This window comes from Dendrobium catenatum, unplaced genomic scaffold (genome assembly GCF_001605985.2).
Source record: "Dendrobium catenatum unplaced genomic scaffold, ASM160598v2 fragScaff_scaffold_249, whole genome shotgun sequence".
NCBI lineage: Eukaryota > Viridiplantae > Streptophyta > Magnoliopsida > Asparagales > Orchidaceae > Dendrobium > Dendrobium catenatum.
This window is the reverse complement of record NW_021318711.1, coordinates 1416167-1431676: the sequence shown is the minus strand read 5'-3', so window position 1 is coordinate 1431676 and position 15510 is coordinate 1416167. Positions and strand designations below refer to the sequence as shown.

The following is a 15510-nucleotide window of genomic DNA, read 5'->3' as shown; positions in this document are numbered from 1 at the left end:
CTAAACCCATAGCCACCATGAATGCTTTTAAAATCATCTACCACTCTACCAATATGCCCTTTTAAATCTCATCTAATAAATTTTTTTCTTTAAGAGGTATCTTTTGTACTAATTCTTCTAAGACATTACAAAATTTTAATTTTGAACCCATATCAAAACCTACTTGAGGAGCATAAGCACTTATAATATTAATAATCTTAGCATTAACAACAATCTTTAAAGCTATAATTCTATCTCCAATTCTATTAATTTTTACAAAATTATTCTTTAAATTCTTATCTAAAATCACACATACACCATTTTTAGTACGACTCTTACTAGAATACCAAAGTTTAAATTATAATCTATCAATCTCCTTAGCCTTCTATCCAACCCATTTAGTTTCCTGAATGCATATAATATTTATTTTTCTATGAATCATAATATATATTAATTCCATTAATTTATCTATATTCCAAGTTCATATCCTAATTTTAGGTTCATGAATTAGCTTCTTTTCCCACATCTATCCATGATGTTGGAACCATTGCCTATTTAACACTACAAATTTGTCGCTGTATTTAGGCCACACAGCGCGTCGCTTCGAGGGAACGCCCTAGTATTAAAACAATGTATTAAAAGATTCGTGTCATGATTATTCAACAAGTTTTACGTTGATTATCGACTATCTAATGCACACCCTCCACTTTTCTCATCCAGGACTTGGGACTTGACAATGTCAGTATTAATCTTGCAATCATGAACGCTTAAAAAAAATTGAGAAGAACACTTGGTTATTTATAAAAATGGAGTCATAAATCTTAGATAGATACTTCTTATTTAGAAGGATGAATAAAAAATTCTCGTTTGTAAGTATTGTTAGGCTATTTAAGAATAAATTTAACCACATAACATATGACAGCAATTAAACTTGTCCTTTATTGAACGATCAAAGAAAAATATGTTCATTTTAGCCTTGACCTTAAAGGGTTGATGTCGTCCACTAAAAGATGGTTTAGTATGCTTATCTTTTGAGTCATCTTCGTGCTTGCCAGAACTTTCATTGGCGTTCCATCATGATGATGATGATATCTTCATTTGGAAACAATTTTTCATGTATTCTGGTTTTTGAGTCGCTGTTGGGGTTCGCTTGCTCTATATCTCTATTATTATAACCATTTGTTGTTTAAGGATCACGACTTGGTTGTCAAGTCATCATAAGTTTCTTTTGTCATGTCGACATCTTGATTTTCCCTCATCTTCTTCTTGAAGTATAAATGTTCTTCCGTCTTCTTATAGCTGCATTTTGTTAATAATATGCACCATTGTTCTCTCCGAACCTACCTATCTTGTACTAATAATTTGATCCATTAGCATCAGCATGGCTCTAGAAGGAACTTTTATTTTATCCAGTGAATGTACGCTCCTCTACGTTTGGTTTTGGTAAAAAAAGCGCTTGTACCGAGTACCGAGTACAGGCGCTTTTTTGCCTAAACCGAACGTAGGGAGCGTACGTTCACTGGATGTAATAAAAGTTCCTCTAGAAGGGAGATATGCGGACACATCGACAATGCCAATGTATTGCGGTGTGGTAATTTGGATTCATGGAGTAAGAAATATACAATTTTCATGGGTCAAAGGATGATATAAAATACAAGTAGGAAGGCAATACTTTCTTGGATCCTCTCTCTAGCTTTCTAACTTTATAAAGTTTCTCCGTCTCTTGGCTCTTTGATATCTATTATTTCTGGGGGCAACAGGTAAAACCTCTCTCTAGCATGCAAATTAGTAAATGACGAGTAGTCTAACCAAAGTGTCTTTTTCCTCTTCTCCAAAACGACACACACACACATGGAGTGTCAATTTCAACTGATGAGCATTTATGATAGTATGATACTGACTGCGTCGTCATAAATGATATAGACAATCATGACTCTTTTAGTGAAGATATGAGGTGCAGTCGAATTCAGAGCTAAAGTTGCAGACAATTGGGGCATGCTATCATCATTATTTCACATTCAATTTTCTTTTTGGCTTCAAAATTACTGGTCTCTTGGGAATCTTCCTCTCAGCAATCGATAGGTTTATCATTTTCAGGAATCATTACAAGACACTTCCTGAGTTCATCCGGCCTTGACTTCTCTCGAGAGTAATGCTTCTAGCTTGGGTTCGTATTGAGAAGATCTAATATTCTCCTGAGAGTCCTTTTTTAGTTTCTAACTTTATTGGCTTTCTCCACATGGTTGTGTTTGTGTATACTGATCCTTTGATTAATAATAGCTTGCGAGTAGAGGCATTGGCGGTAGAGCTTGATTAGGATGGCGGGTGGTTAGGATAAGCATCAAAACATTGCTCTAATATCATGTTAAGAAGAAAGATATGTTATTGATTGATCATCAGTGCCTTTAAATAGACATATATGATGGATGCAAAAGAAAACTAATAAGCAGGAGAATATTCATAATTATGGATATATAAAAGCATATCCTCCTAATAAGATATTTTCTTAGATATGAAATTTTTTAATTAATATGCAACAACCACGAGCGCTACATTCCTACTATTAAATTTGGTCCTGGGCCACAGTAAAAGAGCCATGGCTTGGAATTGTGGCAGCCAGTACCTTTGGCAAGGGAATTGGAAGTTTGCTAGGGTATTTCAAGTTCAAGAGTGGGTTTTATAGTGACTAGGAATTAGAAGAAAAGACTGTGCGGGGAAGGGTGGGATTGATTGGAGCTTGGAAGGAGAGTTTCATCTTGAGAAAGGTTGCCGGTTTGCACCGTGCAGCTCTTAAATGAAAAGAAGAGGATAACATCACATCAAGCCAATGAGGGGTAAGGATGGCTCGTGAAAATATGTTTTTTTTTTTCATCGATCATATTTTAAACGACAATAATTATTTATACTCATTAAAGTTTAAGTAAAATATCAATTTGTTATTTGGCCATTGCTACATCAAGACTGAATCGAAATAACAACTTAAACATGACAAATGAAATAATCAATTTCAAAATAAGGAAAATATTGACTTGTTATTTGGCCTTTGTTACATCTTGAAAAGGTTGTGTTGTGATGATCATTTTGGTATTTGAATTTGAATTTAATTTGTTTTTTTAAATTTTGATTGTAATAAGTTAGTATTGTACGTTTGAGTTTTTATTTACATGTGTGTAATGTTATGCTATTCCCAAGACTATTGTTATATTATTCTTAATTTCTGCTATTTATGGTTGGGAGCACTTTTTTTCTGCATTGGCTTGTTTGATTGCCTTATTTTCGGTTACTATATATCTTTTTTTTTGGGTGCAGTTCCATCTTCAATGCAACAGAGTTGCATGAATTGCGACTAGCAATTCTTATGTGATTTTTGATTCATCTAGAATTGTAGGGTTTTGTGGGAATTAAGGATCTTGTGTGACTTTAACTTGAGAGATAAGGCGTGAATAATGACTTGTTCGTTCCTCAAGTATTTTTTTTTCCTCGGATGGTTTCTTATTCCTTTTATTCAATCACGATTATAAATAGGTTTTTGAGACATGTACTGGAAACCATTCCATAGTTTTTACAATTTAATTTTTGATATGCATTCAATTCCTTGATCATCTGTGAGAGTGGAGGAAATTTTTAATAGGCAATTTGTTTGTAAGTTTGAGCTTTGCTTTTTGTCTTTTCAATGCTTTCCTATTTTTTTCTCTTCATAATTCTTCTTCCATTAAGTTTGTAGGATTTGTTGAATGTGACGACCTAACACTGTCGTTGCCAGGTCCCAAATCCTGGATGAGAAAAGTGGAGTGTTGCATTAGGTAGTCGACAACCAGTGTAAAACTTGTCGAATAAAAATGACATTAATCCTTTAAGAAATTGTGTTAATGCTAGGATGTCCCCTAGAAGCGACGCGTTATATGACCTGAATTCACTGATAAGTGTGCAAGGGCCGCTGCACCGGCGCCCGGGTTCAGTGTTAAATAGGCAAGGATTCCCACATCAAGGACGGATGTGGGCAAAGAAGCTAGTCCATAGACTAAAAAACATGAAACTAAAATTAGGATAAAAACTTAGAAATATAGGTTTCCTTACAGGAAAATGAATAAAATTAATAGATATTATGATTCATAGGAAGTTAAATATTTTGTGCATTCAGGAAACTAAATGGGTTTGAGAGAAGGCTAAAAAAATTGATAGTTTAGGTTTTAAACTTTGGTATTCGGGTAGGAGTCGTACTAGAAATGGTGTAGGTGTTATTATAGATAAGAGTTTGAAGGATAATGTTATAAAAATTAATAGGATTACAGATAGAATTATAGCTCTAAAAATTATTGTTGATGCTAAGATTGTTAATATTATAAGTGCTTATGCTCCTCAAGTAGGTTTGGATATGAGTTCTAAATTAAAATTTTGTAATGACTTAGAAGAATTAATACAAAAAATACCTCTTGAAGAAAGGGTTTTTATTGGAGGAGATTTAAATGGACATGTTGGTACAGAGGTAGATGATTTTAAAAGCATTTATGGTGGCCATGTGTTTGGAACATATAAAAGTGGGAAGACCATATTATATTTTTGTTTAGCTTATGATTTTTTAATTGTTAATACTTTATTTAAGAAAATGAATTAGCATCTCATCACTTATAAAAATGGATATGGTACAACTCAGATTGACTATTTTTTTCTAAGAAAATTAGATCGTTTAGATTGCAAAAATTGTAAAGTTATTATAAGTGAAAATTTATATACCCAACATAGATTATTTGTTTTGGATTTTAAGATAAAGAGGCAAAAAATAAAAAAATAAAGTAAAACGATATTCTAGGATTATATGGGGGCATTTAAATAATATTAATAAAAATATTTTTGAGAGTAAGATTTTAGATTTTAAGATTTTGTCTATGCATGAGGATGCTAATGTTATGTGAGAAAAAGTGGCTAGTGATATTAAAAATATTGCAAAAGATGTGCTTGGAGTATCAAATGGAAAAACTCCTAATAGTAAAAATAGTTGGTTGTGAAATCCAAATGTGCAATAAAAGATTAAAAATGAGAAGATTTGTTATAAAAATTAGTTTAATTTTAAAAACTCTGATAATTGGGAAAGATATAAAGAGCTTGTAAGGGATCTAAGAAAGCAATATGCGATTCAAAGACCTTAGCTTTTAGTGATTTATATAATATATTAGATACTAAGTAGAGAGAAATATATATGTATAAGTTAGCCAAACAAAGATATAAGAGTAGTAAGGATTTAGTTCAAGTGAAGTGTATTGAGGATGAAGATCAAAAAATACTTTTCTTAGAAGATGATATTCAACAAAAGTGGATGAGATATTTTGCTAAACTTTTTAATGAAGATTGTGAAAATATGATTGACTGTAGTGACCTTAGCACCCTAAATGAAAATAAAAATTTATGTTTTTATCAGCGTATTAGTAAAACTGAAGTTGGAGAGGCTTTAAAGAAAATAAAGGGTGGAAAAGCTGTTGGACTTGATGATATTCCAATAGAGGTGTGGAAATGCTTAGGAGATGAAGGAATTTCTTGGCTTACTAAACTTTTTAATACTGTTTTGAAGACTAAAAAGATGTCAGATGAATGGAGAATGAGTGTGTTAATTCATATTTTTAAGAATAAAGGTTATGCACAAAATTGTGCGAATTATAGATGAATTAAGTTAATGTGTCATACTTTAAAACTATGAGAGTGAGTTATGGAGCATAGGTTGCGGCATGATACTACTAATGTTTCTCAAAATCAATTTGGATTCATGTCGGGTAGGTCGACTATGGAAGCCATACATTTATTTAGAGGTTTGATGGAGAAATATAGAGAAAATAAGGAGGATCTTATTGATTTAGAAAAAGCATATGATAAAGTTCCAATAGAAGTGCTATGAAGAGTTCTTGAAAAGAAATGAGTTAATAATGCTTACATTCAAATCATTAAAGATATGTATGCAGGAGCTATTTCTTGTGTTCAAACACAAGGTGGTTTGACCAAGTTTTTTCCTATTTCGGTTGGATTACATCAAGGATCAGCCTTAAGCTCATATCTTTTTGCTTTAGTCATGGATGTTCTCACTAGACATTTGCAAGAGGATGTACCTTGGTGTATGCTTTTTGCTGATGTTATTCTTCTTGTTGATAAGACTAGAGAGGAAGTTGAAGGTAAACTTGATTTATGGAGGTCAACCTTAGATTCTAAAGGCTTTCGCTTGAGTAGATCTAAAACGGAATATATGGAGTGTAATTTTAGTAGTAATAGACCTAGTGAGGGGATTGTGACTTTGGGCGATCAAGTTGTTAATAAGAGTACACGTTTTAGATATCTGGGATCTATTGTTCAGAGTGATGGTGATATAAATGGGAATATTATCAACAGAATTCAAGTTAGATGGTTGAAATGGAGGAATGCATCAGGCTTGTTGTGTGATAGAAAAGTACCCCTCAAACTTAAGGGAAAATTCTATAAGATGGTGGTGAGGTCTGCAATGATTTATGGTGCTGAATGTTGGCCATTAAAAGAGAAGCATAATACTAAGTTAAGTGTGACAGAGATGAGGATGCTTAGGTGGATGAGTGGCTTTACCCTTAGAGATAGGATACGGGATGAGCATATACGTGAAAAGGTTGGAGTAGCTCCAGTAGAAGATAAGATTAGAGAGAGTCGCCTTAGATGGTTTGGTCAGATAAAACAACGGCCTTCCGATGACTCGGTTAGGAAAGTAGAGGTATTAGATTTGACTTATGTTAAGAAAGGTAGATGCATACCTAAAAAGACTTGGTTAGAAAATATTAGGAATGACATTTCCTTATTAGATTTAAATGAGAATTTGACTTTTAATAGGACACAATGGAGAAAAAAGATTCATGTAACCGACCCCACCTAGTGGGATAAAGGCTTTATGTTGTTGTTGTATATGACTACCTCAATGGGATATAGGCTTGATGTTGTTGTTGTTGGTTGAATGTGACAAATTTTTTTGAGATTTTTTATATGTTTTCTTAAGCTTTTGTTTGAAATTTCAATCATATTTATCTTTCATACTAGTAATTTTCTTGTCATTAATTTATAGAAGAAGGACAAAGCAATGGTTCGTCTCATTTGAGTGTTTTGTTTGTGATAAATTGTTTGTTAAATCTCACTGTACTTTCTTATGAATTTGGAACGCTGTCTGTGATTTATAAATTGGATCTGGAAATTTATTGCTTCTTTCAAAATAACTATTCTTGGTTAGTTTTCTTATTTGACAATAAATCCAAGTACGATGTATCCTGGAAATATATTTCCCTTTTCAAAGTTGCTACTCTTTGTTGGTTTACTTATTTGGACAAAAATCCATGTAAGATTTATCTTCATAAATTGGGGACTCTTCCATAACATTCAACATGTGCAACGCCTATACAAGGAATTACTTTATTTTTTTACTTCAATTACTGGCCTATTAGTAATACTTGGAGAAGGCTTTTGGATAACTTTCAGGTAAATATCCAGTTTGGTAGTATCCAAACTGTTTTTGGTAGTTGGAGGACCAAGCACGTTATGATTAATTATAAAGGTCTTCGGGATACATTCTTCTTAGCAGCTTTTTAGTTAATATGGGGGAGGGAAATAGAACTTCAACCATAAGAAAATAGAAGACAAAATACTTTGATACATTAGTCTAGCATGTCTGTGGATTTCTTCATATTATTGCATAAGTTTGTTAAAATCAAGAAAGCTATGTAGGATACGGATTTTCTGAGTTGTATCTTCATACAATATAGTCTAGTATTGCTTTATATTTGATTTTTTTGCTCTCTATATGCTTTTTTATTTATAGTTTGTTTCTTCTTTTAATGAGAAGGTCTTGGACTCTTCTTTTCAATAAAAAATAATCAAGTCTAGATAAGACTAATGATGGTGATCATAATGGTCTTTTGCATATTCTTTGCAGTTGTGCTGAGCTAATGTGTACTGATAATTGTGATGTATATTGTTTTTTAAATTAAGTTTGCTGGTTCAGGCTGGGAAGGGTGGGGAGTTGACTCATGACGAAACTACTATAATTACTGGAGCATTGGATTTGACGCAAAAGACCGCCAAAGATGCTATGACACCAATATCTGATACATTTTCCCTTGACATAAATGCCAAGCTTGACATGTATGTTCTTTATGAAATTATATGCATCTACAGTTTTTTTTTTTTTTCATGTTTTGTAGACTTTTGACCGTATCTTGCCACGATAGGCAGACTATGAGCTTGATATTGACTAAAGGACATAGTCGTGTGCCAATCTACTCTGGGAACCCTACAAATATTATTGGTCTTATTTTGGTAAGCAATATTTCGCTTTATAGTTCTATTGTGTTCTTTTAATTTTGCAAATAGAAGTGAAACCTTACATGAAAACTGTTTCAAGCTTGACCATTCGTTTCTTACTTTTATAAATCACTGGGTTTATTGAAAAAAATGCAGCTAAAATACCCTCTGTTCCCCACAAATGACTAAGTTCGGCTTGCATGAGTTGTGTTCCATGACAAAAACATGACCTTTTCCCAATTCCTATTCCTGCTAATGAGAGCATCATTTCCGAAAAAGGATATATGATGAAGTTGGATGATCATTATATGAAAGGTTCAAGTAATTCCTTAGAAGACCAGAATTAGTAGATCCATTAAGTGTAATCTTGACTGATTCAAAAATGGAAGTTGAGTTAGCTATTTGTGTAAAGGTAGAGGTTTTCGGTGAAATGAGAAGTTTATATAGAAATGTAGGATAATGTTAGATATTGAAGTAGCCTAACTAATAGTTTTTTAATAGAAATTCTTAAAGATGGAGTGCTAAATAATTGGAGAATAAGCTTTTTTATATCAATTTTTTAGAAGAAATGTGATATTTTGGATAGAATAATTATAGAGGATCAAAACTTATTTTTCATTTAATATAGTTAAATAATAGTGCAATGCGAATTATTTACAAGCAATGTAAGAATCTTTATATGATTTATATTGGTTAATAACCTGGTTAAATTAGTGAGAGTTCTTTTGAACGAAGGAAAATATTGAAATAATGAAGTTATTTTAAGAATATTGTGGGGTTTTTTTAGTAGATAAAATGGAGCTTATAATTATATAAGAGGTTTATAATTATTAGTAAATACCAATGGAAATATCAAGTGATGACTAGGTTTGTGTTAGGAAATATTTGGAATTCCCATGTAAAACCTAACTATCTTGATGTAATCGGTGAGAACGATCCACAAATCCAAAGGAAAAATCAGAAAAAAGTAATTTTATTGCTATAATCAAACTAACGGAAGAAGAATAATAAGATACAATTGATCCTCTATTTGAGAGGTGGATCTATCTCTCCCAAATCTCTAGATGCCACTAGAGCCCAAAAACCTCAAATTTCATCCAAATTCAAAATGCTCTAACCCTAGGAAAATAAACTATTTAATGCATACAATTCAAAAGGAAATCTCTAAACAGTCCCTACTTTCAAATTTCCCTACTGAATCCCTCAAAAATCTTATCCAAAAAGCTTCCTTTGATTTTGCGGTCCGATCGGCATATGCAGGAGAGGAGCTTCCACCTCTGTTTTGCCTGGGCCGGTCCCATGTAGACCGGCTGGACCGGTAGGGGTGTCAATTTCGGGTCACGGGTTGGGTTTGGGTCGAACCCGAAATTGACTTGGCACTATTCGGGTCAACCCAAACCCAACTTATTTTTACAAACAAGTCGGTTTTTGGACCTGAACTCGACCCGCTTCGGGTCCGGGTCAACCCGACACGACCCGAATGACCTGAGACCGTGAAAAAATTAATAGTTTTCAGGTAAAAAAATAGGTCAAACTCCGATTTTCGGGTAAAAAAATGGGTCGAAAACGGGTCAATCTCGGGTTTCCGGGTCAAACACGGGTTTTCAGGTAAATAAATAGATCAATTTCGGGTCAAAGAGTTAACCCAAACCCTACCCGATTTTTGAAATGTGTCGAATTGTTGAACTCGACCCGTTTTGGGTCCGGGTTGACCCTAACATAGAATTTTCGGGTCGGGTTCGAGTCGAGCTTTTGGGCCATGTCAAATATTGACACCCCTATGGACCGGTCTAACAATACTCCCCTCCCAAAGACCCACATTTGTCTGCAAGGTGGGAAGACGACACCCTCATCCATTCCTTCTTCATTACGAACGGTAAGAACCTGAAGAGTTCGGTCTTTACACCTGTGCCCAGGCGTATACTTCTCATCACATCTGAAACAGAACCCCTTCGCCCTTTTCTCCTGTAATTCCATTTATGCGAGCTTCTTGAAGCTGTCCACAGTTCTTACTCCTACAGTCTTCTCCTTCTGAGTCTCCCGAAGAGTACCCAGTGTCGGCTCCTTGGATGCCAAAAAGGTGGTTGTCCTCCTGTTTAAACCTCCTGAGCTGCTATCTTCTGTCTCTCTCTCCAAGTGCCTTTGATCCTCCACCAATTGAGCTAGCTCCAGAGCCTCTCCTAAGTTACGAGGTCTCATTACTCTAACCGCTGCCCAGATATCTGGTGTCAAGGCAGTCCAATCGGCTAGTAAGATACTCGAATCTCTCCCGGTACTCCATCACTGACCCATCTTTTGTAAAGGCAAAGAATTTCTCATGGAAGTCACTTCCCTTGCTAGTTCATAAACGTTATACCAATCAATCCTTGAACTCCCTCCAACTCCGTATGGGTCGTCGCATGTCCCTCCATTGGTACCAAGCCAAAGCCATCCCTTCTAAACACAAGCCCGCTGCCGTCAGTCTCTCCTCCTCCGTCAACCCATTGATGACGAAATAACTTTCTACCTTGTAGATCCACTTGTGCGCATCCTCTCCCTCAAAGATTGACATCTCCAGTTTCCTCACCCTCGGATTGTTTCCGTTCCCTCTGTTCCCTCCATAATTTCCCATTCCCCAAGGGGGTGGTTCCCCCCAATTATGCCAATCATCCCTCCTTCACTCTCACCCAAACCTTTCATCACAATCCCACATTCTCCCTTCAAATTGAACACCCATTCGATCATATTCGACCACTGTCCTTTCAAATTCAACACCTCTTCGATCATAATCAAGTCATTGCCTTTCAAATTCTGCCCCTCTTCTATAAATTTCAACACCCCTCCACTTAGGCCCAACCCCCTCACGCCTCTTCCCATAAACTCTACCCGACTCCTCCCTAGGAATAGACCCTAGGGGAGGCATTGTTTCTGTTTTCTTTAAAATCTCCACCTCTTAATCTTCCATTCGTATGATCGGCTTAGGGTTTTCCCCACATTCTTGGCTATCGGTGCCTTCCCTCACCTCTGACGGCGATATTTTAGTTTGGCCCTCGAGCACTTTCTTCAACATCTCCTCTAGGATGGAAAATTTTGAATCGAACTTATCATAGATGGTTGAAATATCCTTTTTTATATCTGAAATTTGAGTTTGGAGATATGAAATTTCACATTTCATTTGTCCAATCTTCTCTTCCAACACTTCCATCTTTCTTCCAGCCATGGGAACCTGGATTTAGGCTCCAATAGCAAAAAGATCAACATGTTTGACACAAATCTGGCCTCCCAAACAACAAAAAAACAAGATCAGAGAGGAAAACACAGTGGAAATCAACGAGGAAGGCTTCTATTTTAGCTCAGGAAACTGCTCTGATACCAAGTTGTTAGGAAATACTTGGAATTCCAAGTAAAACTGATGTGAAACGTACATGCACGGATGATTAGATTAAGGAAGTTTGCACACTTAATTTTAGAAGCCACAATAATTATATATTTTATATTAGATTTTAAACGACAAAATAAAACACAGAGAGCGGTAAGACAAGCTTAGGCTAAATTACATGCATAGGAGTTAAGATTGCAAATTAGTCAATTAATGTGACGTTGCATACATGATTGGTTTTCAACCATAAATCTCAATGCTAACAATAAGACTAGTCACTACGAGGAGATCCCTCACTCAACTCTTCTAATTACTAGGCTTTAACTGGGAAGAATTAGCAAGATTGTCATGAATCAACATATAACCACAAGTAGTAAGTGCACTGGGAAGATAAGAGAGTTTGGAGGGAGAGTTTACCCAGTGGGAAGACAACATGGACCTCTTGATTGCTATTAGATAGCAGCCGACCCATCTCGGGTGGGCTGAACAGCACAATACTTTGTTGAAATGTTCTAGATTGCAAGCCAAAATCTCTGGACAGCACCTACGGAAGTCTGGACAGCAGGTTTTGGGTCTTGGAAGTTATGGACAACAACTTGTAGGCTTTTGGATAGCAGCTTTCAAGGCTCCAATACTCAGGATAACACATGGCGCCTGTCCAAGAATCTGGACAGCAAACTGGGCTGGTTCTTTGGGCCGCAAGCAGAGATATTTGGTCAGCTGGACAACAACTCAGGCTTCGGAATTCTGCTGGACAGCAAGGGAACAAGAAGGAATAGTTTGGAAAGCCTCCAAACAATGCCCATAAAATCTGGATGACAGCTCCCTATGTTCGACAGAAATTTGGACAGCTTTGATAGGGTGTTCGGAGCCTTTGGACAGCAATCTCTGGCCTTCAGCAGTGCATAACAGTAATCCAATATGGCTGGAATATGGGAACAGCCAGCAGAAATCTCACGGGGAGGGAGGAAAAACATGAGAAGAGTTTGGTTGGAGGCAGCTAAGGCTGAGAATTGGAAGGGGAATTAATGAGAGGAGAGAGAGGTGGAGTTGGAAAATTGAAATTAATTTCAACTTAAGTGGATTTGGAGGGAAAATGTTTTGAAATTAAATTCAAATTTCAAATAAGGTTGAGGGATTAAATGAGCATTTAATGGGGGGAAGCCCATCATGGGGCCGGCGGCATTATGAGGGGTGGAGGGGATTGGGGAGGGAAATATGGGAGTTTCCAAATAGGCGATGAAGATTAGGAAAGAGAATAATAAATTCAATTTGATTTATTTTGAAATTGAATTCATGATTGATACTTTCCTAATTTGGAATTCCCTATATGGAAAGAATTTGAAATTCGAATTTGAATTTCAAATGAATTTAAATTTTCCCTCTCATGCTTGAGCTAAATTAGGAAGTCATTATGATGATTGAAATCATCATAAGGAGGGGAAATTATGAGAGGGTCGGTGGCAAAGGGGGAAGGGGGCGGCTAGGTGGTGGGTTGGTGGGTGGGATTTAGGTGATGGAGCTAGAAGATGAATTGGGTGGGGGAGGTTGAAAGTGGCTGGCGATTGACTTGGAGAAAGGAGATGAAAGAAAATACAAATAAGATAAAAGTAAACTAACGAACTCACAAAGAGATCGTAAAGCTGCGAACCTTGGAATCCACCAAGATTGACGGGTATTGCTTTGCCCCTCTTGTGCCTCTCCTCTCACGAACTCACTAAGAGATCATCCAAGAAGAGAAAACTTAGAACTCACAAAGAGAACCATAAGCACAAGCTGATTTTTTTTTTTTTCATATTAATCATCATCCCCTCTCCAAGAGGAGGGAGAAGACTTAAATAGCCAAATACATGAAGGAAAATAAAAAGACACAATTGCCCCTAGGGAAAACATAAGACAAAGCCCTCAAGTGAGGGTAGAAAGGGAAAAAGAACAATAACAAATCAAATACATAAATATATCAAAATAAATAGAGACGATCGTAGCCGTTGATCTTCGATGTCCTCATCATTCTTCCCGGGTAGGAGAAAACTCGACTCCGTCGAGTGGGTGTCTCAAGAACTCTCGGGCACTGGGTCGATCTGTCATAGCTCCTCGCGCACTGATCATGTGTCATCTGACTATGGTTTACCTCTTCACCTTATCAGATATCTTCTTCGTCCACTCTCTTTTGTGGGAATAATGTCATCACTCATAATCATGTCATCCTTCTCCGCTATAGGTATTTTGGGAATATTTTGGGAGTGGAGGTAGGCTTGGGGTTCTCACAAGGTGGGGTCACACAAAGCTTAATTTGAAGTGTTGTGGGGTTTAAACTCTGGACCTTCATAGGCTACTTCATCTCATATGTTAGAAAAGGAATTAATATTAAACTCTGCAAGCAGATCCACCATGTAAGCGTTGTTATTGATTTCTTCGACTATTTTACATGATCTCGCACTTCTAGCATATAATTCCCGGACAAGTCCGCACCATCACTGAATTACCAACCTCAAAAGTTTTACATTGTCGTTTAAATTCAGCATGAAGCCTATAATTATTATTGTTCGGTTCAATTATGCGTGCAATATCCTTAAGTAGTTCATGCATATGCGATGTAAATGTGGTATGTTTTATGCGAAATCATGTGTCCAAAATTCAAAACTCAACAAGATAAATGATATAGGAAAAATGTGATGCAAGAGATTTGATATGCAGGATGAATGAATTGTGGATCCACACACAAATTTAAAACAGAGGAAAATTTTGGAAGACAACAAACTACAAAAACACACATAAGCACACTAACTCACAAGCACACATAGATAGGAACAAAGATGGATCCGTCACAAAATGAGAGGACATAAAATTTTTATATTTAAGGGAACTGGTATAGGAGGAGCAATGAAGACATCCTTAGCTAAAAGGGCATCTCCATAGGGAGTCTCAGCTAGGGTCACAGATAGTCTACTAACGACGGTAGGGTAATCTAACAAAGTCATCCAACTAGGAGAGAGATGGTCCTTAACAGGGAAGGACAAGGATATCGAGGGCATAATGTAGGAATCAAGAATATGATAAGACGATGGGTCATGACTCACTACCATAGTAGGATAGCCCAAAGAGTCACTAGCGGGTATGGGACTCAAGAAATAGGGTAGGGTATCCATAACAGAATTGGGCACAACAGTTAGAAATGTGACATGAAAGTATGGGCTAAGACTCTCTCTAACACTAAGGTCGGTGAGATAAGTCCAATCAAGAGATGTACACTATGTCAAATGTAAATCTAAAGGAGCAACTCCTAAAATAGACTCCAATAAGACAAGAGGATGTTTATTGTTCAAATTAGGCTCAGAATCTTTCAGATTCAAATTACTATCTTCCAAATTCATATTACTATCATCAATAGGATCAGGCTTGGTTATAACCCTAAGATCAATGGATTCGGGGTCACTTAAATCAGGGTTTAATTCAGGTAGTAACTACAATTTACTCACTTCTAATTTTAAATTATCTACATTGCCATCAGAATTATTCAAAATTAAATCAGAATTATTTGGAGTCATCTCAGTAATTAAATCAGAATCTTCGGATTTTAATTTCAATGTGTTCAAGGTCAGATCAGTTTCTTTTGAGATCAAATTAATATCGTCCAGGCAGACCTTATCCAAAGAGATATCATTAATGAGATTAGACTCCAGATGGGCTAAGGTATCAAGGTTAAAATGTTCTAGACCTCTTAAATCAGGGTTTAAGTCAGGCAGGGAGTCTAATTCAACCACTTCAGTTTCATCCTCAAAGAAGTCCTCGTTATCATTAATATCATTAGCATCTACGAAATGGATGCACTCAGTTTTAGGTTCAAAATACTTTTTCTTGTTAATGCATTTCTTTAT

At 36.0% G+C, this 15510-nt stretch overlaps 1 protein-coding gene across 2 annotated transcripts in view; it reads left to right on the top strand.

Annotated features, from left to right (window-relative positions):
- LOC110098257 (DUF21 domain-containing protein At2g14520) overlaps positions 1–15510 on the top strand; it is a 61276-nt gene that overhangs the window by 17952 nt on the left and 27814 nt on the right. For both annotated transcript variants that reach the window (XM_028693283.1, XM_028693284.1), the window contains exons 6-7: positions 7976–8115; positions 8202–8289. In XM_028693283.1, coding sequence (XP_028549116.1) covers positions 7976–8115; positions 8202–8289 — 228 coding nt within the window. The remainder of the gene's footprint in view (positions 1–7975; positions 8116–8201; positions 8290–15510) is intronic.